At 39.2% G+C, this 27951-nt stretch overlaps 1 protein-coding gene across 1 annotated transcript in view; it reads left to right on the top strand.

Moving 5' to 3' along the window:
- LOC124551083 (general odorant-binding protein 72-like) overlaps positions 1 to 27483 on the top strand; it is a 62789-nt gene extending 35306 nt beyond the window's left edge. Inside the window, exons 3-7 of the mRNA XM_047126009.1 lie at positions 5232 to 5284; positions 5512 to 5547; positions 10849 to 10963; positions 21231 to 21295; positions 27216 to 27483. Coding sequence (XP_046981965.1) covers positions 5232 to 5284; positions 5512 to 5547; positions 10849 to 10963; positions 21231 to 21295; positions 27216 to 27233 — 287 coding nt within the window. The 3' untranslated portion in view covers positions 27234 to 27483. The remainder of the gene's footprint in view (positions 1 to 5231; positions 5285 to 5511; positions 5548 to 10848; positions 10964 to 21230; positions 21296 to 27215) is intronic.
- Positions 27484 to 27951: the final 468 nt, after the last annotated feature.

The following is a 27951-nucleotide window of genomic DNA, read 5'->3' as shown; positions in this document are numbered from 1 at the left end:
TGCAATTCTGTAGATTTTGTGCAATACCCCAGCAGCTTAAGGCTGAATATTTCCAACATTTTATTAGGTTTCATGTTGTCTCTTTTTTTTTACCGTAGTCCTTGGAACTTATTGCTCAAAAATTCTACTGGTACATCTTCAACTTCTTCATGCATGTCTTGACGCCAACATATTTTCTTCCTGATAGTACTTACTAGACCAGATGGAAGGAGAGGACATAGGAAGTTCACTCTCATTAGTTGTGATCAATATCCACTTGAAGCACTTCGCAGAGGAAGCCCTGGTATCATCTCGATAGAAACTGACTTGTTTCTTGGAAATTGACTTGTTTCTTCTGTTATGGTGATGATACCTAAGTAATATGACCACATGGAGGAGACAGACTGGATGAATTCATCACTCTTCCCAACTCCATATGTCCAAATATTTTGCAAACAGTGTGACAGTATGTGTTTGCGAATACAGTTTTCGTAAGTCATGACACCAAGGAAACTGCAAACACTGCAAACGATGAACTGTTTCAGAATGTCAGCTGCACTGCCAATGGCTAAGAACTACATGAATGTCAGTATGTGCTATTAAAAAGAGAAAACTAACCCAGTGATGATGGTTCAACTTCACCGAAACATGTACAGGTTAAAAAGAATAAGAGTATGTTTGCTCAAGACAGTTCTCTTTTCAAAACCTTGCTATCTGAATGTGAACATGGACATAAAGCGGTCTTCAGCCCTAAGATGAATTCTGAATATCACTTTTATCATGGAAGATGAAGTGGATGGAGAGCTGTCCTCTCTGAACGCTCTGGTAAAATGAAGAACAGAAGGTAGAGTGTGCACAAAACAAACTTGGTCTGTAACTGTGCGGTAGGGGAGGGTACAGCAGTAGTGGTGGTGGGGGCTCCATTGCGTACTGCCATTTTGTGGTAGGAGAGGTGAAGTTTGACAGCCTGCTCATAAGTGTGTACCTTGTATAACTTGTGAGCTGCAGTTGTAGAGTCTGTAATAAGTCTCATTAATGGGTTATGAATAGTATGACCAATAATTTGATGGATATAGATGTTCAAAGTCAAAAATTTCTCACTAGAGCACCTAAAAAGGAAAAATTACATAAACAAAGGATCAACCAAAGCAAACCAACTAAAACAAAAGACAGGCAACTAAATCAACCATTGCCGAGCACTGTCTGGAACTCAATCATTCCACAAATTATAGTGAAACAAGGTTCCTGGCACAGACACCCAAATTCTGGGACAGTGTTATAAGAAAATCTATAGAGAAAAAGGTGACACAAAACCTCATGAAACAAAGAAGGTGGCATATCTGTCCTATGCTGGCTCTATTTCTGCCAGAATCAGTAGGATCCTCCGTAAACACAATATTAAGTGTGTTTTCTGTCCATCCAACAAGATCGGGGGACTGCTGGGGAGTGTCAAAGACGACCTGGTGTTACGAAAACCAGCGATTTACAATATACCTTGTCAATGTGGCATGTCCTACATTGGCCAGACGACAAGAACTGTGGAGATCAGGTGCAAAGAACATCAGAGGCACACTAGATTAAGACAGGTGACTAAGTCAGCCATTGCTGAACACTGTCTAGAGCTAGATCATGCCATGAAGTATGAGGATACCAAGATTCTAGCACAAACACCCAGATTTTGGGACAGTGTTATAAGAGAATCGATAGAAATTAAAATGGCTGATGGTCTTATGAACCGTGACACAGGGTACCAGCTAAGCAGAGCCTGGGATCCGGCTCTGGAAATGTTAAAGGAGCAATGGGGCCAGCTGCAACACTACACAAACAGAAGAACCAGAGACATGGAGATGGAAAACGAGCCCCTGACGGACTGCCAGGTGCACCAGACCGAAGATGGAACACCCAGAAGTGTGACTGGTGGGTGCGGACTGCAGAGGGAACATCCAGAGCCGTAGCGGACGAAAAACGGAGCGGCAACGCTCCAACAGGTCGTGGTGAGCGGGCGCAGACCGCAGGGGGAACACTTGGTACCCCAAACTGTAGATGAAACCCCCAGGAGCGGGTTTGGTGGATGCGGACCACAGAGGGAACACCTAGAACCGCAGCGGACAGAAAACGGAGCAGCAACGCTCCAGCAGGTCGCATGGAATGGGCACGGACTACAGAGGAAGCGCCTGCAGCCGTTGGTGGAGGGGGAAGGCCATAGGCATAAATACTGGACCAGGTCCACTCGAGGAGCAGTCTCAGGTCACACCTGATGAAGGTTACGAGCTACGTGACCGAACTATCATGCAAGTACGATGCTGATATCCGGCAGAACACCCGACAACCCAAGATGTCATTAGATCGCCGGGAAAGCCTGAAGAGTTACATCATCCCAAAGGTGTTAGACTGGTCTCAGATCAGAACTCTGGGTAGGTCAGTCCATTTCAGGAACATTATTGTCCACAAACCATTGCCCCATAGAAGCTAATTTATGGTAGGGTTCATTGCCATGCTGCTACAAACAATCAACATCTCCAGACTGCTCCTTTGCTGTATGCAGTACACAGTGCTGTAACACATGTTTGTATCCTTCCACATTTAGCATTTGCTTAAGCACATTTAGGGGACCATGAAAGACATCCCCATACTGTAACACCACCTCCTCTATAGTTAAATGTTGACACTGCATATGACAGCAGTGGAGGTTCTCCAGGAATCTGCCAAACCCAAACCCTTCCATTGTACTGCTACAGAATATGGCACGAATCACTCATTTCCAGTAATCCACTCTTCATTGGCATTACTCTTCACACCATCTCAAGTGTCACTTGACTACAGAAATGTGTGGCTTATGAATTGCTCCACCATTCTAACCTATTCATTTTAACTCCCTATTCGAATCTCCTCCATCATTACTTCTTACTGGATTTTACAAAAATAAAGTATGATATTACCTTAAACCCCTTAAAACATGATTTTGTTTGGGTTTGTGTTCTCAAGTATTAATCTAACTGAATAATATAAGAGAGGTACTTACTGAACTTCACTTGTTGTCCATTGTAGGCTCTTTGTCATGTCAGAATACGATTCCGATTTTGCTTGATTGTTAAGATCCAGTTAGATTCTGCTAGTCATTTATATTAACACCCTAATGAAGAGTCGGAGTTCTTTATACAATTTTTATTCAATCTTATCATCACAACTTCATATTTATACAGCTTTTAACGAACCAACATGTCTTCTTTCTCTCTCCAAGAACGGACAGGCTCACATAGCCATTATAGACAACAACTAACTCAAGCAGACAATCATTACTAACTCACACCACAGTATGTTAACTCAACAGCAATGCACAGCACATCAATCTTAGAAAGTATTGATTTTTTACTTCCAGCGAAATTTAAATATTATTAACTGCTTATGTTAAAAATATTTTTATGTTTTCTTTCAAAACAATTACAGAAACATTAACTATAGTCATAATAATTTTAAGTGGCAATCACTAAATTTTGAAATAAGTTGTTTTGTAAAAAAATAATTATGTTTTCTGTAAGATAATAACTCTTATATTATTTTAATGTCGTATAATTTTTTCTGTTTATATATGTATAAGACCATTTTAGGTATCACTCAAAACTCACACAACTTTACTTTCATTAGCACCTCATCTCATTCCTTCAAAACATCACAGAAGCTCTCCTATGAAACTTGAACTGAGTGGGGTAGTGCAGTGGTGAACCTGTTAACTCACTGGACTCACATTCAGGAGGACGACAGTTCAGACCTGCATACGGCCATACTGATTTAGGTTTTCCATGATTTCCCTAAATTGCTTAAGGCAGATGCCATGATGGTTCCTTTGAAAGGGTATGGCTGCTTTCCTTATCCATTTTTCCCTATTCCTAGCATGTATTCTGTCTCAAATGACCTCTTTGTTGACGGGATGTGAAACACCAATCTCCTGTAGGAAAGGATATTGAAGAGGGTGTCTTATCCAAAGCCTGAGGGATGTTTCCAGAATAGATTTTCACTCTGCAGTGGATTAAAATTGTTTGCCAGACCAGAAATTAAACCCAGGAACTTCAAATTTTATCAGCAAGTGCTCTACCAACAGAGCTACTTTAGCATGACTCATGACCCATCCTCTCTGCTTTATGTCTGCCAGTAAATACCCTCCTGCTTTCCAAACTTCACAGAAGTTCTTCTGTGAAACTCGCAGGAGTAGCGCTCCTGGAAGAAAGAGTATTGCGGAGACACAGCTCAGCCACAGCTTGGGGTTGCTCTCCCTGTTTTAAGCTCTCATGTTTGATATCATGTAAAATGACATAATGATAAATTGTCAACAGCAAACAATAGGTACACCTACAATGTATCTGAGTATCTGTAGTTTGTTTAAAATTATTGGTAATAATCTTCCATAACATAGTGAATAATAACTCTTATCCACCATCAACAATCAGTCTTCTCACATAACGGTTAAATGGTAGTATCAACAGTAAAATTGAAACAGTTGGAGCCTCTTTCCTTAAAGTAGACATGTTTCTACTTCTTTTATGATATATAAAACAATGGGTTTGAAACCTCAATAGTGTGTTCTAAGTTGCTTTGAGAATCAAAATAAATGGACCTCTTTAACTGTAGTTAGTTATTAATGTAATTCACAGAAATTCTTCATCACCTCTGTGGTAATGTAGTTAATTAGCCACACATCCATGGATGTCTGTAGGACACAAAGCATGTGTAGGTAATTGAGTGACTCATATTTTCACATATGATTTTATGATTAGGCCTATCCCAGAATTCCACGCCATAAATACTGACACTTTTCATGCATTCCCACACACCGAAACCAATAACATTTGTAAAATAGCATTACGAATTTTGAACTGAAAGCTACATACCCTGCATAATGCAGCCATTGCAGATCAGATAACTTGTCTTAATTTGTCTGGTAATGAATCATAAGGGCTGCAAGGTATACAACTATATTTCTATGTCTTTCTCTCTGTGATAGCCCAACACCATGCTGAAGAAAAATAAAGAAAAAGAGGAGGGGAAGCGTGCATTAAATTTGATTTATTCAGTTTTCTTTTTTTGCAGTAAATACGTCACTGTGATTTTCTAGCTCATTTATCTCTCATTAATCAGCAAAAAGTGCCTTCTGACAGCAGTAATATATCTACAAAATTGTATATCCTTGATGTACAAAATTCTAGTAACTGCAGTAAATACTAAATGAGTTATGCCATGTGCTTCCTGTATTTCAGCACTTGTGGAAGGAATCCAAGAAGGGAAGTTTCCAGATGACCAAAACCTAAAAGTGAGTTCTCGTTTCTTCTATTTTTGTTGATCTGTCTAAATATTTTACTTAAAATACTTTACACATGTCAAGAAAGCTGATTAAGATAATCACAGTCATAAGTTTAATTTGCCATGAGAGATGATCGCATCAGCCTGTTTCTTTCTGTTGTTCATAAGCTACATAATTAAACTTCCAATATAATGTGGACACATGTAAGTAACATCCTATTTTCTTTTTTATTTCAGTGTTACATGAAATGCTGCATGGGTGCAATGCAGGTGGTAAGTGTATTTGTGTATTTAATTTCTTCATTTTTATCTCCCCAGCAGCATTTACTTTATTTTAACTGTAAATATAAAAATCAAGTAATGCAGCTAACACACTTTATTAAGAGACAACTTAACATATACTGAAGGTCATAAAACAATGAGTTCATCATACACGCACTGCTAGCATGTTATGCCCCCACAAGTATTGATAAATATTGTGATTTTATGTGGTATGGGCTTGACAACATACCAAATGTGGGGGTAAACACTCCCGTCACAACATCTTGCACAAATGATCTGGATGTAACTGACATTTGATACACTGTCCCTGATGGTCCCTCGGATTTTCAAATGGACTAAGTTTGTGAATTTTGTGGGCCAACCCAGATGTGTGAATATTCCTGACCATACCTTGAATAATTATGTGAGTTTCAAGCCAGTGGTAGAGGGAAGTATTATCTAAAAAGACAGAATATATTAATGTCACAATTCTTATTGAGATGAAAGGCAAACAACCAAACTGCTTGTCAGGTATGTGATGTCACAAGATTCAAGCATTCTGTCTCAGTAATGTCTTCTCCCAAAGAATGTAGAGCTTGAAAATGCATCTTTTTGAAATTTGAGATTGTTGTTCAGTGGGAGTGGTGGGTCACTGGCGAAAGGAGGCTAATGTTAGTATTGGTATTATTAATTCATTCGTCCATGGCTCATTTTAAAAATGATATAGAATCTGTCAGGTTAAATAAAGGAAAATATCTATCATATGTACAGACATACAAGTATACAGTCATGATACATGTTTGCTGTTTAAGACTTTCCTGACATAGTAACTGCTTCACTGGTTCACGAGTGTCACATTGGATAATGTTGTGGTAGCTGCGCAATATTTTGATGAGACAGCTGCTCATCATCTTCAGGTGCTTACAGTAAGCACCTGAAGATGACAGGCAGCTGTCTCATTGAAATATTGTGCGCTTCCACAACTTTATCCAATGCAACACCTGTGAAATAATGAAGCATACAGACATGTGTTTAATGAGGAGAGGACAGAACAGGTGATTGGCAGTGGTCTTGTTGAATGAACCATTACATGGAAAAGATAAATCAGAATGGTCAGACAGAGCATAAGACTCCATCATCCTACGTCTGAGGCAAGTGTCAAAAAATTTACATTTATACATACTTGTAACAAATTAGCTTAATAACATGAAAACGATTTATACAGTGTTCATTTAGTCTCTTCACACTTATCACTTGCAGTCAGTGTTTTATCCAGTCTGACAAAGTATTGGTTAGTGACCACCTGATGCTGCTTTCTATTCTGTCTACTTGTAATTTTCAGTATACATATTTCTGTGGCTCAGTGGAAAGCCATCAGTTTTTGAGTGATTATGGCATCTCTGAGGGCCATACAATGAAATTTGTATAACATACTGATTGTAAACTTTGTGTCTCAAGTACACTGAAAGCATGATACAGAAAACCCTATATAGTTTACAGAACCACTCCAGATCATATTTACTCTTCTGATCATTTCTTTTGCCGTCCATCCAGTCATTGTATTGATCTGCCCTAAAAACAGAGACCACTTCTCATCAACTGGTTCTATGAGTTGATTGTAGCTCTGTCCAGTTTTCTTTTCAGTGCTGATTATAGGCTTTTAGTGTTATTAGATTTTCAGTCTACTTTTAAACGTACACTATTAATTACTTCTATTAGCTGTTGAATTTACGTCCACTGAAGGCAAACACCACAATGCCATGAGCAAAATGAAGATGGTTGAAACAAATTCCTTCTTCTTTTCCCCAGTGTAGGGATCTAAAGTCCTCCTCTAATGCCACTGATAAAAGTATTGATGTTGTGGAATATTCTTGCCTGATTCTGCTATAAACTCTGCATTTCCTACTATCCTAATGACATGTAATGGAGGTTGCAGCACTGATGTATGGGGTGGCACAGAAATTGTGCATATGTGTATAGCACATAACTTTTTTGCTTGCAAATGCATATAATTTACTCCTGTCTAATGAGGTACATGGCTGGGGAATGTGGAAGCTATAGATAGGAAAAGTTATGTGTTTAAAATGATTGCCATTCACAGCCTCACAAAGAGCAGCTTGTCATAGTACGTTGTTCATTATTTTGCAAAGAAGCAGATACCTTGCAGTTTTCCAGTGCCCATATACAGTGTGGTTCAGAAATCACAGTACACACTTCATGGGTGTAATGCATCAAAATAAGAGTAATACATTAAATAAAGCTTTGTCCGCAATTGCTTTATTTCAGAGGTATGCAATAGTAGGAATCAATGGTACAACACCCTCTGCATCAGCTGCACTTTATGTTGTTGTTGTTGTTGTTGTTGTGGTCTTTAGTCTGGAGACTGATTTGATGCATCTCTCCAAAAATCCTGTGCAAGCTTCTTCCTCTCCCAGTACCTACTGCAATTTACATCCTTCAGAATCTGTTTAGTGTGTTCATCTCTTAGTCTCCCTCTACGATTTTAACCCTCCGTGCTGCCCTCCAATACCAATTTGGTGATCCCTTAATGCCTCAGAATATGTCCTACCCACCGATCCCTTCTTCTAGTCAAGTTGTGCCACAAATTTCTCTTCTCCCCAATTCTATACCTCCTCATTAGTTATGTGATCTACCCATCTAACCTTTAGCATTCTTCTGTAGCACCACATTTGTAAAGCCTGCACTTTGTATGGGGATAATTTCAACTCCATTATTAAAATTCTTTGCAATGACCTTCGGTTCATCCCAAGCTGAGTAGCATGTCTCTAATTTAATGTTTGGGGTTGTTATTAATGCTGTCCCACACTCGTTGAACATCTTTGGGAGTCTAAACTGAACGTCATCTGCCCATTCATGGGTGATCACAGATTGAATAATGATGCCAAAAGCAAGCTACCAAATTGAGAATTGGAGTCTGATAAGGACAGTTGCACACATTGAAGTGCCAACATTGTGTTCTATAAGGATGACAGATCTTTGATTGTGAAAATAAAGTTCTGTCAGTTTCATGTACCGTTTACAACTTACTCTCTCCATGGTACATGTCCCAAATGTACTTCACAATCCTGAAAAGAAAAAAATAAATTAGCAAATTAAAAAAAAAAAAAAAAATATATATATATATATATATATATAATAGAGGGAAACATTCCACGTGGGAAAAATATATCTAAAAAGAAAGATGATGAAACTTACCAAACAAAAGCGCTGGCAGGTCGATAGACACACACACAAACACAAACATACACCCAAAATTCTAGCTTTCGCAACCCTTTTTCGCCTTTTTTCACACCAGATCTCCATTTGCTTTCTAATTTTACCTTTATCTCTCCCCATATATTTTTTCATATTTATTCTCATTTTCATTTCAGCCTCGTGTTCCACTTTCCACCTTCTAGTACCATGTCACCCTCACAACACCTTCACAACGACCCCATTAAGTTTTATTTACATTCCCTCCGCAACCTTTACAAATGTCTGCTTGTGTCTGTGTATGTGTGGATGGATATGTGTGTGTGTGCGAGTGTATACCTGTCCTTTTTTCCCCCTAAGGTAAGTCTTTCCGCTCCCGGGATTGGAATGACTCCTTACCCTCTCCCTTAAAACCCATATCCTTTTGTCTTTCCTTCTCCTTCCCTCTTTCCTGACGAGGCAACCATTGGTTGCGAAAGCTAGAATTTTGTGTGTATGTTTGTGTTTGTTTGTGTGTCTATCGACCTGCCAGCGCTTTTGTTTGGTAAGTTTCATCATCTTTCTTTTTAGATATATATATATATATATATATAAGGCACTGCAACCCATTCGTGACATCTGTGTCACCCTCTGTATATCTAGCAGTACAAAACCATAGTTTGAAACAACTCCTTCTTTCTCAGAGATAGATAGCAATCATTTTTGAAACCTGATCAATAGTTTTCCCAGAATATATGAATTCCAGTCAGACTGGTAATTCATTTTCGTTGCTACGTATATTCTATAATTTTTTCACATCTAACATGTGGCTCATTCTGCTGCATCTACTTTTTTTAGGAGCCAATGTTTATATTCTGTGTGGTTGATGATGATTGTAATGAAATATCTTCTACAGTGTTGAAAGGAGACTGACTGGTTGATTTTTTCTCTTTTTTTTTGTCTCATTTCTAGTGACTCAAAACAAAAATTACAGCTTTTTTCAAGAGCTGTTACATTATCTTATTCTGCAGGCATTCTGTAAATAATTTTGCTATTTCTTTTGCATTACTTTTCCCCCAGGTTCAATCATTCCTACTGAGATTCTGCCATCTTCATTAACCATTTCTCTATTAATACTTCATCATCTTTTCTTCTTCATCATCATCTTCTTCTTCTTCAGTTTGCAGCTCTGGCTGTGTCTGTTTGGAACATAGAGCCCTCCCCCAACCCCTACCCCCATCTTTTCCTGTCCTGCAATACTTCTCTCTTTACTCTGCCCCAGTCTTCTCCCCACTTCTTGACACATTCCTTCACTCCACTGATTCATCTGTCTTTCTGTCTTTTGCAGGGATTCTTGCCTCCTATTTTCATTTAGTGTATCTGTCTCAGTATGTGGCCAACTCCCATTCTTACAACATGCCCATACAGTGTTAATCTTGCCTTTTGCATGGTATCTCACATGGGATTCTCTTTCAGTATTTCTCTCATTATCTCTTTCCTTACCCTGCCCATTCCAAGACCTACCTTTTTTATAGAAAGAATTTATTTATTTATAAGGTTCCATGGAACCACATGAGGCAAACTTACTTGATCATGGAATGAGTCCCTGCATAGTCTACAGAATGCTGATTAGAAAATTTATAAACAAAGAGTTAAAGAATTAACAAAACACAGTAAAACAAAAAGCAGTCACATGAACAACACAGTACAGAGATAGGTTCCCAAATACTCAAGGAACACCTAACAGAATACAAGGAAATTCCACAATGAAATCTTCCAACTTGCATTTGAACCTTCAGGTTTATCACTGTTTTTTCAGTTCTGCTGGAAGCCTATAGAAATAAAACTTGCTGGATAGTGCACATCTTTCTGTACAATGCTTAAAAAATAATGCTGTAGAATTGGTTGAATATACAAATGGAATGCAAATGGTATACAAAGTGCAAAATAAAATAATCAGTATTAAAAATAATTATGCAATTGAAAAATGGAAAATATTTTTGTTTATGCACAATAGGAAATGCTTAAATTAATGTAATTAGAGACCAATCTCACCATTTATTAGAAAGGATAGTAAGTATGACTACATCATTCAGAGTGTACATCATGTGCATGTTACAGCTGCGCCAGGGCCGTTACAATGTCAATGCTGCGAAGAACCAGGCTGAAAAGATGCTGCCCCCTGACCTCAAGGACAGATTCATAGCTATGTTGGATGCTTGCAGTGACAAAGCAGGTACTGCTCCCTCTTCTCTGCATTCTATATATTAAACAATGGAAATTCCATGTTGGAATATCAACAATGTAGGAAAAGATTGTGCTACTTATAGTAAAAATGGTACATTAAGTTGCAAACATGTGCAATTGAAATGTGTGGTAAGGACTGTGGGACCAAACTGCTGAGGTCATCGGTCCCTAGGCTTACACACTAATTAATCTAACTTAACCTGACTTACATTACACACTAATTAATCTAACTTAACCTGACTTACACTAAGGAAAACACACACACCATTCCCAAGGGAGGACTCGAACCTTCGACGGGGGGAGCCACAAACCGCGACTAGACGCCTCAGGCGCAACTAAAGGACACTTACACATAAGCTATGGCCACAGCCTGCATGGGGCAATGAAAGATAAAAACACACCATTCGTTCAAACAAGCAAGCACACTTCATGCACACATGACCACCAACTTCAGCCACCCAGACAGAATGGAATTGTCACATAGAATGGAAGCAGTACTCTGGAGGGGGTGGGGAATGGGAAGGGATAGCAGTAAATGGGTGGCGGGAGAGAGGAGTGCTGTTGGGCAGAGTGTACAGGCACTAGACTGCCAACAGGAGCAGCACTCAGAGGTTGTGGGGTAAGGAGGTGGGGAAAACAGAGTGAAAAAGGAGAGGGGTGGGGAAAGATGGGTGGATGCATTGGCAAAGGATGACACACATGGAATGTGGAAGATGAGAATGGGGAGGAGGTGATAGAACAGAGGGGATGGAAACTGTTGGGTGGAGGTTGTGGGGACAGTATGTTGCCATAGGTTGAGACCAGGATACTCATGGGAGCAGAGAATGTAAGGATAACCCTCACCTGCACAGTTCAGAAAAGCTGGTGGTGGAGGGAAGGATCCAGATGGCTCGGATAATGAAGTAGCCATTGCAATCAAGAATGTTATGTTCAGCTGCATGTTGTGCTACAGGATGGTCTACTTTGCTCTCAGCCACAGTTTGGCAGTAGCCTTTCATCTTGATGGTCAGCCGCTTGGTAGTCACACCAAAATAAGAAGCTATGCAATGGTTGCAGCAGAGCTGGTACATGACATAGCGGCTTTCACAGATGGCCCAGCCTCTGATAAGCCTGTAACAGTATTGGAATAGGAAGTGTTGGTTGGATGGATTGGGTCTTCTACAGGAATATGATCCTTGTGGCAAGGGGGTGGGAACAGAAGTGGCACAGAGATGGACTAGGATATTGTGGAGGGGGGGAGGGGGGGCATGGAACATGACTTTAGGTGGGCTGGGAAGGATCTCAAGTAGGATTTCCCTCATTTCAGAATACAATAATAGTTAATCAAAGCTCTGGTGAAGGAAATGGTTCAGCTGTTTCAGTCTGGAGTGGTACTGCAAAGGGTGCATTCCTTTGTGGCTGGTTCTTGGGAGTGGTGAAAGAATTGAGAGTGTGAGGAGTAGTGGCAAAGATCTGCTTCCACAAGCAGACCTGGGGGTAGCGCCCGTCTTTGAAGGCCTTGGTGAGACCTTCAGCATGCTGCAAATGGAGTTCTTGTCACCAGAGATATGCAGTCCCTGTGTGGCCAGGCTGTATGGGAGGGATTTTTTAGTGTGAAAGGAATGACAGCTGTTGGAATGCAGGTACTGTTGGTGGTTGGTGGGTTTAATGTGGACAGAGGTATGGATGGAGCCATCAGAGGGAGAAGGTCAACATCTAGGAAAGCGGCTGAGGAGCACTGGGTAAAGCATATGGGAGAGAAGGTGGTGAGGTTGTGAAGAAATGAAGATAGTGTATCTTGGGCCTGAGTTCATGAAGATTTCATCAGTAAATCTGAACCAGCCACAACCTATATACATATTGGTTTTTTGAACACCAGAATGAAAATAATGTAGATTTAAAATTTACTTGTATCGAGCTAAGTTATTTTTGTGATCTGCAGTCCAAAAGACTGGTTTGATGAAGCTCTCCATGCTGGCCTATCCTTTGCAAGCCTCTTCATCTCTGCATAACTACTGGAACCTACAACTATTTCAATATGTTTAATGTAGTCAAACCTTAGTCTGCCTCCATAATTTTTAGTCCCCGCACTTCCTTCCATTATCAAACTGAAAGACTCCTTGATGCCTCAGTCAACTTGTGCCATCAATTTCTTTTCCCCTTGATTCAGTTCAATAGTAACTCCTTAGTTATCCAGTCCACCCGTCTAATGCTCAGCATTTTCCTGGACAACCATATTTCAGAGTTTTCTATTCCCTTATTGTTTGAACACTCCAGACAAGTAACTTCAGAAAAGGTGTTCAATCATTTGAAATTACACTGAAGTGACAAAAGCCATGGTATAGTGATATGGACATATACAGGTGGCTGCAGTATCATGTACAAAAGGGCAGTGCATTGACAGAACTGTCATTTGTACTCAAATGAGTCATGCGGAAAGGTTTCTAACATGATTGTGGCCACACAATGGGAATTAATCAACTTTGAACATGAAATGGTAGTTGGAGCTAGATTCATGGGACATTCATCATTGAGGAATTCAGTATTCTGAGACATACAGTGTTAAGAGTGTGCTGATAATACCAAATTTTAGGCTTTACCTCTCACCATGGAAAACCCAGTGGCTGATGGCCTGCACTTAAACGACTGAGAGCAGCAGAGTTAGCATGGAGCTGTCAGTGCTAACAGACAAGCAACACTGCATGAAATAACTGCAGAAATCAATGAGGGACATATGCAGAATGTATGTGTTAGAACAGTGTGGCGAAATTTCGTGTTAAGGGGCTATGGCAGCGGAAGACCAATGCAAGTGCCGTTTCTAACACCACAACATCACCTGCAGCGCCTGTCCTGTGCTCGTGACCATATCAGTTGGATCCTAGATGACTGGAAAACAGTGGCCAGGTTATATGAGTTCTCATTTTAGTTGGTAAGAGCTGATGATAGGGTTCAAGTGTCGTGAAGGCCCCATGGAGCCATGGACCCAGGTTGCCAACAAGGCACTGTGCTAGCTGCTGCTGACTGCAAATGGTGTGGGCTGTGTTAACATGGAATAAACTGGGTCCTCTGGTACAACTAAACTGATCATTGACTGGAAATGGTTATGTTTGGCTATTGGGAGAACATTTGCTGTGATTCAAAGACTTCAAGTTCCCAAAAAATGATGCCATATCATTGGCCCACAGTTGTTTGCAATTGGTTTGAAGAACATTCTGGATAATTCAAGTGCCTGACATGAATCCCATAAAACATTTATAGGATATAATTGAGAAGTCAATTCATGCACAAAATCCTGCGCCAGCAACACTTTCACAATTATGGACAACTGTAGAGGCAGCATGGCTCAATATTTCTGCAGGGGACTTCTGACGACTTGTTGAGCCCATACCATGTTGAGCTGCTGCACTACACTGGGCAAAAGAAGGTCTGACACAGTATTAAGAGTTATCTGTTACTTTTGTCAGCCCAGTGTATGTCCTCTCTGCTTTTACCACCATCACTTATTTTGTTGCCCAGATAACAAAACTAATCAATTATAATGTATCATCTTCTAATCTAATACCCTCAGCATCATGTGATTTATTTTGACTACATTCCGTCATCCTTGTTTTGCTTTTTTTGACCTCTTATAATCTCATTTCAAGAGACTATTGATTCAGTTAAACTGATCTTGACATCTGACAAAATTACAATGTCATTTGGAAACTTCAATGTCTTGATATTTTCTCCTTGTACTTTAATTCCCTTTCAAAGCATCTCCTTTATTTCCTTCACAACTTGCTCAGTGTATGGACTGAACAACATCAGGGATAGAATACAAACCTGTCACACTCCTTCCCAGTTACTGATTGGATTAGATGTACTTTTCATTACATAGACCCACAATGAATGATCTCCTAGGATGTGGAACATGTCCTAAAACATAAATATACAATACATATTTACAAAGAAAAAAGATAAGGTATGCTAATGTACCTTCAACAGATTCCAGATCCGCAGTCCATGTGTATGTGGAAGAAGCCAAACAATCTCTGACATATTTCTGTTTAAAATGTAGTAACAAATTTGTCACAAAATGTAGATATTCATTACACTGAGCTGCATACAATAATTCTTAGGCTGTTGTAACCATGCATGATCACAGAGAAAAATTTGTGTTCAAAACTTACTTACTTTGTTCACATTAATGTGCTGAAGATATACATAAGTCATACTTTATGAAATACTTACATTATTCATACTGTATATTGTGTATTGAAATGGGGACCTAGAAGGGATGAAGAGGACCATAGTGGTCCACAACACCACAACAGGTCGCAGCAGTCATTCACCCTGCTGTTGGCCCACACTGCTGAAGCCAGGCTTATTGTGCGGTTCAGCCCCCAGTGGACACCCCCCCCCCCCCCTCCCGGAACGTCTCACCTCGTACCAGATGAGTGCAACCCCAAATGTTTGCGTGGTAGAGTAATTATGGTGTATGTGTACGTGGAGACAGTGTTTGCACAGCAATTGCTGACATAGTGTAACTGAGGTGGAATAAGGGGAACCAACCCACATTCACTAATGCAGATGGAAAACCACCTTAAAAACCATAAAACCATCCATAGGCTGGCTGACACACCAGATCTCGACACAAATCCTGGCGGATTCGTACTGGGGACTGGCACGCCTTCCTGCTCGGGAAGCAGCGCGTTAGACAGCACGGTTATCTGGGCGAGCTTACATTATTTAATATTATTAATGATATGCAGAGGGGAATCAAATGAAGACCTCAAAAGTGTAATTAAAAATTAACATTTTGTGTCATTGTTCTGAAATCTGGCAGACTGTTGCCAGTGATGTAAGGAATGCGCTACAGGTGGCAGCATACTATAGACAAGCAAAACATGGCAATGATACCAGTTCAAAATGACTGCCCCACTTGCGACGTGCACCAAGGAAGCACAGAGTTCTGTCATACATTTTCTGAGATAGTGAAGGTACGAAACATACTGAAATCAATTGGCAAATGGAGGTCCAGTATGGTGATGCATGTCTGTTACTGCAGCAAGTATGTGAGTGGAGTGACATCAGAGTCTACTGCAGCAGTTGGAGGCTATTGTGATGGATGGTGAATGAAATAGCTTCAAATCTGAACATTAGTCATGGCACAGCACATCACATCATTCATAGTGTCATACTGTCTGCAAAATAGGTGCTAAGGCAGCTCACTCCAGAACTGAAAGAGCAACATGTTGATGCCTGTGGAGATTTTTTTTTTTTTTTTTTTTTGTCCTTCTTGATGAGAATTGTTGCGGGAGATGAAACCTGAGTATGCTGCCACCAACCCAAAACAAAGAGAGCAAGCAAGGAATGTTACCATTCATCGTCATCGAAACCCAAGAAGTTCTGGACGCAGCCATCTGCAAGGAAGGCTTTACTGACTCTCTTTTGGGATGGACTAGGCATTGTCTTCTAACACCATCATGAGTGTGTCACATTCCAAATGTTAAAAAAATCAGCTTCAGTCTCCATTAAGGTCAAGCAACTTGTACTTCTGACTGCAGGCGTCATTTTGCTACATGACAATGCTTGGCCTCATACTGCCCATGCAATACTTGCTGCCATCAATGACCTGCACTTTGATATTCTATCACATCTGCTATACTCACCATACCTCACACCTAGTGATTACCACATGTTTGGGTCACTCAAAGAGATGGTAGGAAAAAAGAAACTTCATTCTGATGGAGGGGTGCAGCTGTGCACATGACAAAAGGAATTGTTTTTTCTTCCAGGGGAATCCATGCACTTCCTACATGCTGGAGGAAGTGTGCTGAATGACAGGGAGACTATGTCAAAAAATGATACATTTGTGTTCCACTTTTGTTCAATAAAAATATTACTATTTAAGGTTTTCATTTGACTCTCCTTTACATACAGATCAGTAACCTCTATTAGGTAATTTGTCAATAAAGTAGGAGGAGATGGCAACCAATAAATCCTATAAGTTACCATTAAACTGAACTTTATAGGTAGTTAAATTATGGCTTCTGGTATGTTACTGAAAGTGTGTGTTCCTGAATAATGTACATCTTTCTAGACCAAAGTAAGTGACTTTAAGTCTTCGTGAAGATCATTTTTACATCTAGTATTAATTCCTTGAACTGGTCTGTGGGCTTCAAAAGAGGTATATTATTAATGACCAATTTCATTACAGGATAAATATATTGAGAAGCAGTAGTTAGTAACAGCAGTTCCTTGAACAAGCGTCTGCAGTATTTTCTTGAGTTCACACCACAAATACTTCATGTTGCATGCTTTTGGACTCAGAACACTGTAACTTGGCTTGTGAGTTACCAGAAAAAATGATCCTTATGTCATTATGGAAGGACACACCACACTCACACACCAGATGCAGGCTGGTAGGATGTACAAGGAGTGTGAGTAGTGTCAGGTATTGAGTAGTCACTGTGAAAGACTTGCAGATGTTGCATACCCATGTGAGAAAGCATTATCATCACCTGACAGAGTTTGAAAGATGCCAGTCAACCAATCAAATCATCCAATATCAAGATTTTTTGGGCATTCAGAGGTGACAGTGGCCCAGCAGTGGACTGCATGGAGATTTGACTGCAGGGATATTCATCATCCAGTTTCCAATTGACCACATGTGACTATCACAAGGGAGGATCACTGTATTGTGCACTGCACCCATCATAATGCCTTCACATCTGCATCTGCCATTCAAGAATAAGTAGTGCACACCCTGCAACATTCTGTGTCACCATGCACCATTGACTGAGGACTATAGGCAGACAGATGACAGAATTATTGCTCTGTCAGATGACTGTGTTTAGTTGGTTGATTTGGGGGAGGGGACCGAACAGCAAGGTCATCTGTCCCATCAAATTAGAGGAACCATCCCAGCATTTACCCAAACCAATTTAGAGAAATCATGGAGAACCTAAGTCAGGATGGCTGGATGCACATTTGAACCATCCTCCTGAATGTGAGTCCAGTGTGCTAACCACTGCACCACTTCACTCGGTCGGCAGTGTTCTGAGTGGTGCCATGATCAGGACTACTGATGAATGCATTACATTGTATTCAGAGATGAATCACAGTTCTCCACTATCCCCGATGATCATTGTCAATGCATATGGCAGCTCCCTGTGGAGAGGTCCTATTCTTCCAATGTTTTGGGGAGGCACAGCTCTGCTATTCCTGCATCATGGTGTGGGCAATCATTGGGTATGACTTTAGGTCCACAGCTGGCAGTGATTGATGGTACATCATGGACAACCTGTTCACCAATGTGTTATTTCTCATGTGACAGTATCATGGTGCCATTTTTCAAAAGGACTGTATGACACGTGTCTCTACAACCTGTCTGCATGATGGTGGGATACTCTCATGACTAGCAGGATCCTGAGATCTGTCTCCAATAGAGGTTGTGTGGAGTCAACTCACACATCATCCACATCTGAGTGGAAGTATCCAGGACATCAAGGTCCAGTTACAACAATTATGGGCTGATTTCCTTCATCAGAGGATACAACAGCTTTATGATGCCTTTCCCAATCCTGGGCCAGAGGGGTGCTACATCAAATTGATAAGTGGGCTCATACTTGCAAGTTCTTCGTAAATTTGACACAATTTTGTAATCACTGGAATAACATCACATACCCTCACAACTCCTGAAGTTTCGTTTCATTTCTTCCCACCCTTCTGGGTGCTTAACCTTCTTTGACAGGCAGTGTATTTTTATTTTTCACATTGGTTTCAAAGCATTATTGCTCCATTTTCAGTGCGATACAAAATGGAGGTATAGTGTTAATTCATTCAAAATATTCTGAAGGTCCTGTCAAGAAGGAGAAGCCCTTTCTGGGTGCTTCTTTTTATTAGTCGGTATATATTTGTTTGGCATATTGGTTTCACAGTACTATTACTGCTCCATTTTCAATGCAATGCGAACTGGAGGTATAACGTTCATTCATTCATTTGTTCATCATATTCTAGTGATCCCATCAAGAAGTAAAATCTTCAAGAATGTGGAATGAGTGATGGTAAACATTAGCGAAACTCAATCAGATCATAGAATCTTAATCTGAGCTGTATTAACAGTAAACTGTCACAGTTCTGCGTAATGCTATTCTTGACATTACGAAAGTAACACACATTGAAAGCTGCTGCTTTCTCAGCCATACTAAATCTCTATTATTTTAGATTCATATTTCCTTGATGATTCTGACATTTTTCAAAGAAAATAGTTACCTATGTCTGTTAACACATAGTGCTGTTTACAGCACATTACTATTTTTACTGTTTGTCAAGCAATTTTATGATGAGCACCAGTACGTGCCATATCACTAACAAAACTTTTCTGTAATGGGTATGTAAAATAAACATGTTTGGTAGCTGCATTGCAGTTCTTTCCTCTTACACAAAGAGCAAAAAAGTAAAAAAAAAACTCTCTGAATGACTCTGTCGTTGTGTAGAATCGATTATCCACATGATTCATACTTAATAAAAAGCAGTGTATTTTCTTTTATTAATTCATCATGTTCCACAGATCCACTCATGAGAGATAACCTTCAGTGATGTGGAACATTCCAAGTAGCAATATATATGATAAAAATGTGTGTATTATGAAAAGGATAGTTGCTACTCACCATATAGGGGAGATGCTGAGTTGCAGATAGGCACAACAAAAAGACTGTCAGAAAATGAGCTATCAGCCAACAAGGCCTTTGTCAGAGATACAACATACACACACACACTGATGCAAACAGAACTTGCACACACATGACCACAGTCTCGGACTGCTCAGCAGTCATAGACTGTGGTCATGTGCATGTTCTATCTCTGACAACGGCCTTGTTGGCCAAAAGCTCATTTTCTGACAGTCTTTTTGTTGTGTCTATCTGCAACTGAGCACTTCCTCTATATGATGAGTAGCAACTATCCTTTTCATTGTATTGTCACATTCCATCCTGGATTTTCCATTGTTGAAAAATGTACGTATGTATTTTATGCCACTATATGACACATAGATTAGGAGATATGTAGCTGCGTGTCCACCTGCTTAGCTGAGTGGTAATGTGTTTGCCTACCAGGCAGCAGGCCCAGGTTTGATGCCACAGTGGATTGGAGATCTCTCCGGTTGTGCTCAGGGTGTTGTGTTATCCTCATCATACTTTCATCATCATCGTCATTGACACTCCAATTGCCCAATGTGGTATTGACTGAAGTAAGACTTGCAACCTGGCAGACAAACTTCCCTGGCTGGGACCTTTGACATGCGGTCATTTCATTATCATGTCACTGAGTTCGTTCAAAAACTGCCACATTGTGTATGATACATAACTTTATTACTTCTTTGCTTCTAACTCTTTTTGTAAGATATTTCACAGACAGTATCCACATATGTTGCTGAATGTACCTACACAAATATACCACTGTACAACACCTAGTTCAAAAGATACTTCTTACTCTGACAGGTCTCACCTTTCATTTCAAGAAATGGCAGTTTCCAGTGAGACTTGCATTTGTCATTATAATTAACAAGTCTCAGGCACAATGTATTAAATACTGTGGAGTGGATTTGACATCTCCATGTGTTTCTCACTGACAACTTTATTTTGCTTGCTCAAGTGCGAGCTCACCCAAGAATGTATTCCTCATAGCTCCTGGGCATGTAGCTATAAATATTGTTTATAATCAAGTTATGAGTTAAGTAAACATCAGAGAGAATTTGTATTTGCACATTATATTTCTTAATTTCAGTACTGTACATACACATACATTTGTTTGTACATTTGTACATCATGCATATTTCTTTATATGACTGTTTCATAATTTCACAAGTGTTTTCATGAATACAAGGAAATGAAATTTTTTGTATTACACTACAAACACAGTTATTTTTTTGTTTTCGTTTCTGATAGAAAAGTGGTAAAATGAATGCCTGGGCAATGTCATGTTTATCAGCTAGTGGATTAATAAAGCGAAGCATTTTTTAGAATCTGATTTAATTATCAGCTGTTGTTAGACTGTTGTGATCTATTTGGCTAAATTTAAAATACTAAAATTAGTAGAAAAGGGGCTAATCTGAAAATAAAAAAAATACAAAAACCTCTTGATTCATTATTCAGTTTGGCATTTTGCTTAAGATTCCTAAAATATTGTGATTATTTCTTTGAGGTCTTATTATTCCCGTGCTTAAGCCTGATATGGTTTTGGCATCAGGGATATGTACATAACATAATTACTGCAAATGACTGTTTTTGTTACAGTTGGAGAAGATGACTGTGAAATGGCGTATCAATTGACTAAATGCAGTTATGAAGCTGACAAAGAGGTGAGTGACTGAGGTTCATTATAAAAGTTTGAGAATACATCAGTGAAAGAGTTTCAGATTTTAACCCTGTGAAGCAGGGCAGTACTTTTAGACATTGTCAGAAGAAAAATATCATACCACAAGGAAACACAGAGACCATGATTTTAATTTATTATGAGACATTTAACCCTTATGTCACAAAATAGATTAGATGATTTTACTTTCCTGTTCAGCTGACAAGTTACTGATTGACTGGGTCAGTGGATGGAAGTGCTAACCCACAGGACCATATTTTGAGACATTGTGTGTTAAATGTTTGGTTAAATTCAAAGACAAGAACATAAATACAATAATGAACAAAAATTTATGTACTAGACAATGCTTTTTAGCAATTCTTAGGGACCTATTCTGTATCAGTGTGTGGTCCACTCGAAAATGCAACACATCAAGTGACCCTTACTAAGTTGAGGGTTAGCATTTTCTTTCACTGCCCCTTAAAGCAGAAACTTGTCAACTGAACAGAAAAGTGAGATCATCTAATCTATTTTGTGATATAAGGCTTACATGTATCTATCATAAATAATGTTTCCTCACAGCAGAATATTTGTCTTCTTGCAATGTGTAATCTATACATCACCCCCAATATTGTGTTTGCAACACTGCAGAACAGATCAACACACATGTGTTGTGGTTGACATTGGAATGGATTCACAGGCAGACACAGTCACCTCTCTCAAGCCATCCAGCATACGTGGCTTTGTGGCATAGAGTACCACACAGGAATAAGTCCAGTAGTGTTTGATTGGGAAATCTGGGTGGAAACTCAGTACTTCCTTTTTGACCTTTCCCCTCTCAGCAAATATTTCGTTCAGGAATTACCACACTGTCTTGTTGGAAAAAGCTCGGTGAACAGCTGGTACAATTCATTCCTGCAACATGGTAACGTACTTTATCCCTGTCATTGTTATTTTTAAAAAAAGGGGGGGGGGGCATCGCACAAGTCCCCTGACGGACATGCCGTACCCCAGATTATCAGCTCATTCTTTTGTAATGTGGGGCTTGTCTCTTGCCCATAATTATGGTGAATGATGGTTCCATTCAATTTAAATGTCACTTCGTCAGACCAAACAATAACATCAGACAACTGTTCATTATTGCAAATACATTCACGAAATATGAGGTGCCTATCTGTGTCCTTCTCATTCATCATATGAAGCAACCTGGCAATGTAGGGTTTTCTCTTTGCTGGATTTAAAAATCAATTTGCATACATCTGCTTCACATGTAGCTTGATGTGTGGACTTCTTTGGGGATCTTGTGAAAGCTTGTACCACTACATTCACATCTCTTTCATCCACTACTGATTTCATCCTACCACAACTCCCTTCTTCAAATCACACAAACTTCCTTCCCTCACAAATTTGCCATGTAATTTTGTTGGTACTATATGTAACAGTGGTGTAGTATGAAAATGTGCCCAACATCATCTCTACACTTCTTTCATGTTTTCACGTTTCCAGTAACATTTTAAAATCCACTTCCTTTTCTTGAAGAACAAGTTTCCAGCCATTTTGTTATTTATATGTAGTTACTGGCAGTCAAAAATAAACAAATGAAAAACAAATGAATGGCTACATACACTATTCAAGAGAGCACCATATAAGCATAATTGCAATAGGTTTTCATTAATACCTTCTCAGTTATTAAGATTCAAACAGTGTAAACACCTTTGTGAGACATCCAGTATAAATTAAAGCCACAGTTCCTGTTTTGGGATAACCTCAGGAACCTCTATAGAGATTTTGATACAGTATCCACTAATAGAGAGTCTGATTCACAAGGAAGGTGTTTCGGCACTGACCGTAGTGCCAGGCTGGCATGAGCTACCACTACTGGCTGGCTGGTGAGAGCTACTGCTGGCTTCCTGAATGACCTGCAATGCAGTACGTATCAGATAATAAGCTGATTAGATCACAGCTTTTGGTATAGAGTTAGTGTGAGAAAAGGTCACACAGAAAATGTTGCTCACACTGGACTGACACTGTAGTTGGACAACGGGAAAGTGGCTCAGCTCACGCCAAACTCTATTGTGGTTGTGTGAACCATGCCTTTCTGACACTGTAATTGGGCAGACCGGGCAGTGCAGCAGCTCACACCTCCCATCATTGCCATGAGATGTCACTCCAAACACCAATTAAATATGAAACAGATAAGATTCAAGCCTCCGGAGAACTTCCCTGGCATGCACTGCCCAAATCGTTTAAGTTATATGAAAGTGGTGATATTCAGTTACTTAACGTTATTCTCAGAATTTTAATCATAACTCTACACAGTGGGCTGTAAACAAAATTACTGCCACAGTAGGCAAGATATCCAGCTGTAGATACTTAGACTTACATGTGTGAAGCTGTGGTGGTTTCCTAACTGAAGTGATAAATGTAACTGTACAGGAAAATTTTACCTGTAACATTTCAGCTTCACAAAGAAACATGCCACATAAAATATTGTATCTATGTGATTAGAAAGAACACACAACACATACTGAGAGAAGTTTGAGATTTTTTGAAGATTACAATTTTGTTTCTAGAAATTCATTAGTAGAATAGAAACAATGAGTTAATAGCTGTTTGTTTATTTTGATTCTTCTTTATTGAACAGTTGATTAGTATGTTGTTTGCTAGAAGATGAGTGTAATTTTTATTCCAATACATTTGACATCATTTTTATATACTTTTGAGTTATATGCTATAACTTGTAATTGCATTTTATTTATAGTTTCAGGGGGGAGGGGAATTAGATATTTTTGTGTAAGCATTCTAGGTGCTTTTTGTATAATTAATGTTTTTCAGTATATAAATGCATGGCAGTGGTAGGATATTGAACAACTGGAACAGCAGTTTACAGTTTTCATCTTCCTTCTTAGATGGCATTCTTTACATAGCTTATTTCTCTAATATAAAACTTTCATAGTACTCTGAAATATTTCCCTGTAAGATCAGTTCATATCTCATGGCAGAGCCAAATAGTGCATGGTAGACAACCTACAAACTGTCTTCTCTTGTTGATGATAATCAGAGAGATGGGCACCAAGTGTGAAAGGCAGGGGAGGGGTGCACCAAGCTTATCATACACATCAAAAGAAGGTTCACTATAGACTGTGCTTGAGTCCTCACGCCCTGAGACACCAGAAGTTTGGGATTTAGTGCTGGGCATTTGTGCAAAGTCTAGTAATCAGGAACGATACATCACAGCACATCATAATCCAGCTCACAGTGAAAAACGTGAAATATAGCCACAGATCAGTTTTCAAAATCTCATAGGATATTTTGAACAAGAGGAAGCTTGCTCCTCATTGGGTTCTGCAACTTCTCATGCACATTCAAAAACCTCGATGGAACAGGGTAGCAACAGAAATGTTGAAGCTGTGTTAGGCCAATCAAGGTGATTGCTTTAGCCACCTAATCACCATGGACAAGTGCTGGATGTATTAGTTTAATGCAAAACAAAGAAGCAAAGCAAGCAGTGGAAATATGTGGATTCCCCTCTGCTGAAAAAGGTCTTGATTGTGACCAGGCAGGGTACACTGAGTGTCTTTTGGGACTACCAAGATGTGGTCCTAAGATAATACAGTCATAAGAGGAAAACTGCCAAACAAACATAACACCAAACAGCATGACAAGTTTGTAGGTGGGCATGACAGGCAGCTGGTCATCTAGGTGTATTTGCTCCACGACAACATGTCAGTTCATTCTGCACAAGACACAGTCACATATGTAATTTCTCTGCACTGTCAATTAGTGCCTCTCCCCACCCTTACTTCCACAACCAAAGTGTCCACAAAGCGATCCACAATTGGTAAGAATGTGTCACAATACATGGCAGATATGCAGAGGATTAACACCATCAGCAAATTATATAGTCACAATGTGTGTTTCTTCATTGAGGTGAAAATTAAAACCCTATGACTACTCCTTGTATTAGTGACTTCATCTGTAGCAGTGTAAGAATAAAGTTGTCTAATGAACAAAAAATGGGAGAATCTTGATGTGATGAAAGACTGTTTGCAGAATAAGAAGCCAACAAATGTGAAAAAATAAGAATCAACACTTAATTTAAGATAATTGTAAATCAAATGGAAAAAATTTGCCATTCTGTCTTGCATTCCATTATTTTCTATCCTGTGGGTAGCCAATTTACTTGGACAATTTGCAGCACTGTGGCAGATCCCAGGAAAGACATTTTTCATGATTGTTATTTATAAACAGTTAGGCTGTCATGTTTTGGTGAAGTTTACTGTACAGTCTACTCTGCCATTATCCTTCATTGTTCTGTAGCATACTTCACTAAGTATATAAAGATCAAAGGATGGAGATTAAAAATCTTCAGGACAACAACATCTTGCTTCAGTGCACTTTTTTCCAAACTGCATGTGCCATGATCATCAGAAACATAATCCACAACAAACATAAACAATATTAAAATCATACACTTTATTAAACTGCCTGTTGAATACATGTAACACTACAAAGATGGTACTCACTAAACAAAACATGCAATGCACTGGCAGGGAAAACGCAACAAAGCAAATATGAGTTCAGTACATAAAAATACTCTGCACTCCACTTCTCAGTCTTTGGCTAATTGTGTCCTCATACAGCCCCCACCCTCCCTCCCTCCCCCTCATAGAGTGGAGTTTCTGGGATGAAGAGAGATTTGTGCCATACAATCCTGCCAGCCCTCTTGCAGACTGGACATACAACAGGAGAAACTGGGTGAGTGCTCCATGGAGACTCATCAGTCGATGGCGTAGTCTCATCAGCAACTGCATCAGTTGATGTAGGCACTGGATGTAGAGACTGGTCTGGTGAACAGCATAGGCGTGTGCACTGCTACATGATACCACATAGGCATCAGGTGACAATAGAGAGCCTAACTAGCAGTGTCATCCTCCTGGAGCAGATAGGCCGGCTTGAAATGTTCGATGGAAACTTTTGTAGGCTTTCCATTAACTAATAAGGTCACCATATGTTCCTTTTGTGTAATGTGTTTTTGATCATCCATCGCCTTCTTTGAAGCCACTGCTTGCGGGTACTTCGATCCACAGTAAAGTACGAGTGATATTAAAACCACACACTTTATTAAATCACCAATTAAGTATGTGCAACTCTACAATAAGATACTTGCCAAATGGAACATGTAATTCACTGGTGGAAACCGCAAGTACACAATGCAAATATGAGTTCAGAAAATAAAGATACTCTGCACTTCACTTTTTCAGTGATAGTCATCTACTAATTGCATCTCTAAACTAGTAATACAAGAATTTATTGATTTTCTTTCCATTTTGATTTAAGTGCATACTATTTCCTTCTGTGCATTAGACTGTAGTTGGTTCCATAATACTTAACATTGATAAGTGACCGTTTATTTTTAATTTCCTTCTCAGCTTTAGACTGTAGTTGGTTCCATAATACTTAACATTAGATAAGTGACAGTGTATTTTTAATTTCCCAGGTGAGTTGATAATTTCAATTTTCGTGTACAGTTTTTGATGAGTGGCCAAACCAGTTTTCTCAGCTATTGTAAATAAGGATCTTAGTTGCTCTTGATGCAGTCTGTAATCAGATGGACAAACAAATCAGTAATCAAAATACTGTACTTAAAGACAAAACTGTCAGCTTGGTTGGACTCTCAAAAATCTACTGACTATATACCCTGAAAACCTTACCATATAAAATAAAGTTCGTATGTCAAGGAATGAGCAAAATAAAAGAAAAGGAGGAACAATATTTAGAACACTTAAGCTCATGCCAAACATCTTTTTTAAGTCTAATATTTTCTAATTAAATTATTCTATTTCTTGTTTTGTTCTACACACTGAACATTTCAGTTCTTACAAGAAGGTTTTACTAATGGTACTTTTTTCCTCTTTCTTTTCTAGATTTTCTTGTTCCCATGATGTGCACTACCTGCCAAGCATCACAAGGTTTCATCTTTCATTCCAGTGAAGTAGCAGCATTAATTACACCAGCAGACTGAGACAGTATTTTCTACCTTTCTTGTAGCATGAGTCACAGTGATCACCTGATGATAATTCCAAAAGTGAACAATATACCAACATTAATATGTATGTAAATATGTTATGCATGCCGAATCTGTGACGACCACATGAAAACATAAAAAATAAAGAGCTGACTCCATTAAATTAATTACTGTATTTTTTCTAAATGGTATAATGGACAGAATTTTACTATTATAAATTCTCCTTGTTTTATATTGTGTTGAACTAGCAATGTAATACAGCAAATGTTATTTTATTGAAGCACAAAGAGGGTGTTCTGGGGAAAGCTGTAAACAAGCATTGTCAGTTTGAAAATGAATACGCTTTGTTCTAGCAGATAGCATTGTGTAAGATAATCAAATATGTGTTTATCTCCAGCAGTGTAGTAAAACTGTTGTGGGCACACAAAAGAACTTTGAGTTAAGGATAAGTATTAAATCACATGCTGAACGAGACCACCCACTCAGTCTTTCATTTGCTCATTCACATAATATATATGGAACATAAAGGCTGAAGGATAATCTGCAGAGATCCAAGGCTGTGAGTTATGCAAGAATGAAGCAATAAACAAAATTAACTGCAGTATACTGCCTATGGCCACATGTTAGCTAAATAA

The sequence above is a fragment of the Schistocerca americana genome, chromosome 9, assembly GCF_021461395.2.
Source record: "Schistocerca americana isolate TAMUIC-IGC-003095 chromosome 9, iqSchAmer2.1, whole genome shotgun sequence".
NCBI classification, from domain to species: Eukaryota; Metazoa; Arthropoda; class Insecta; order Orthoptera; family Acrididae; genus Schistocerca; species Schistocerca americana.
The sequence above is the reverse complement of the archived record's forward strand: the minus strand, read 5'-3'. Positions and strand labels throughout refer to the sequence as shown.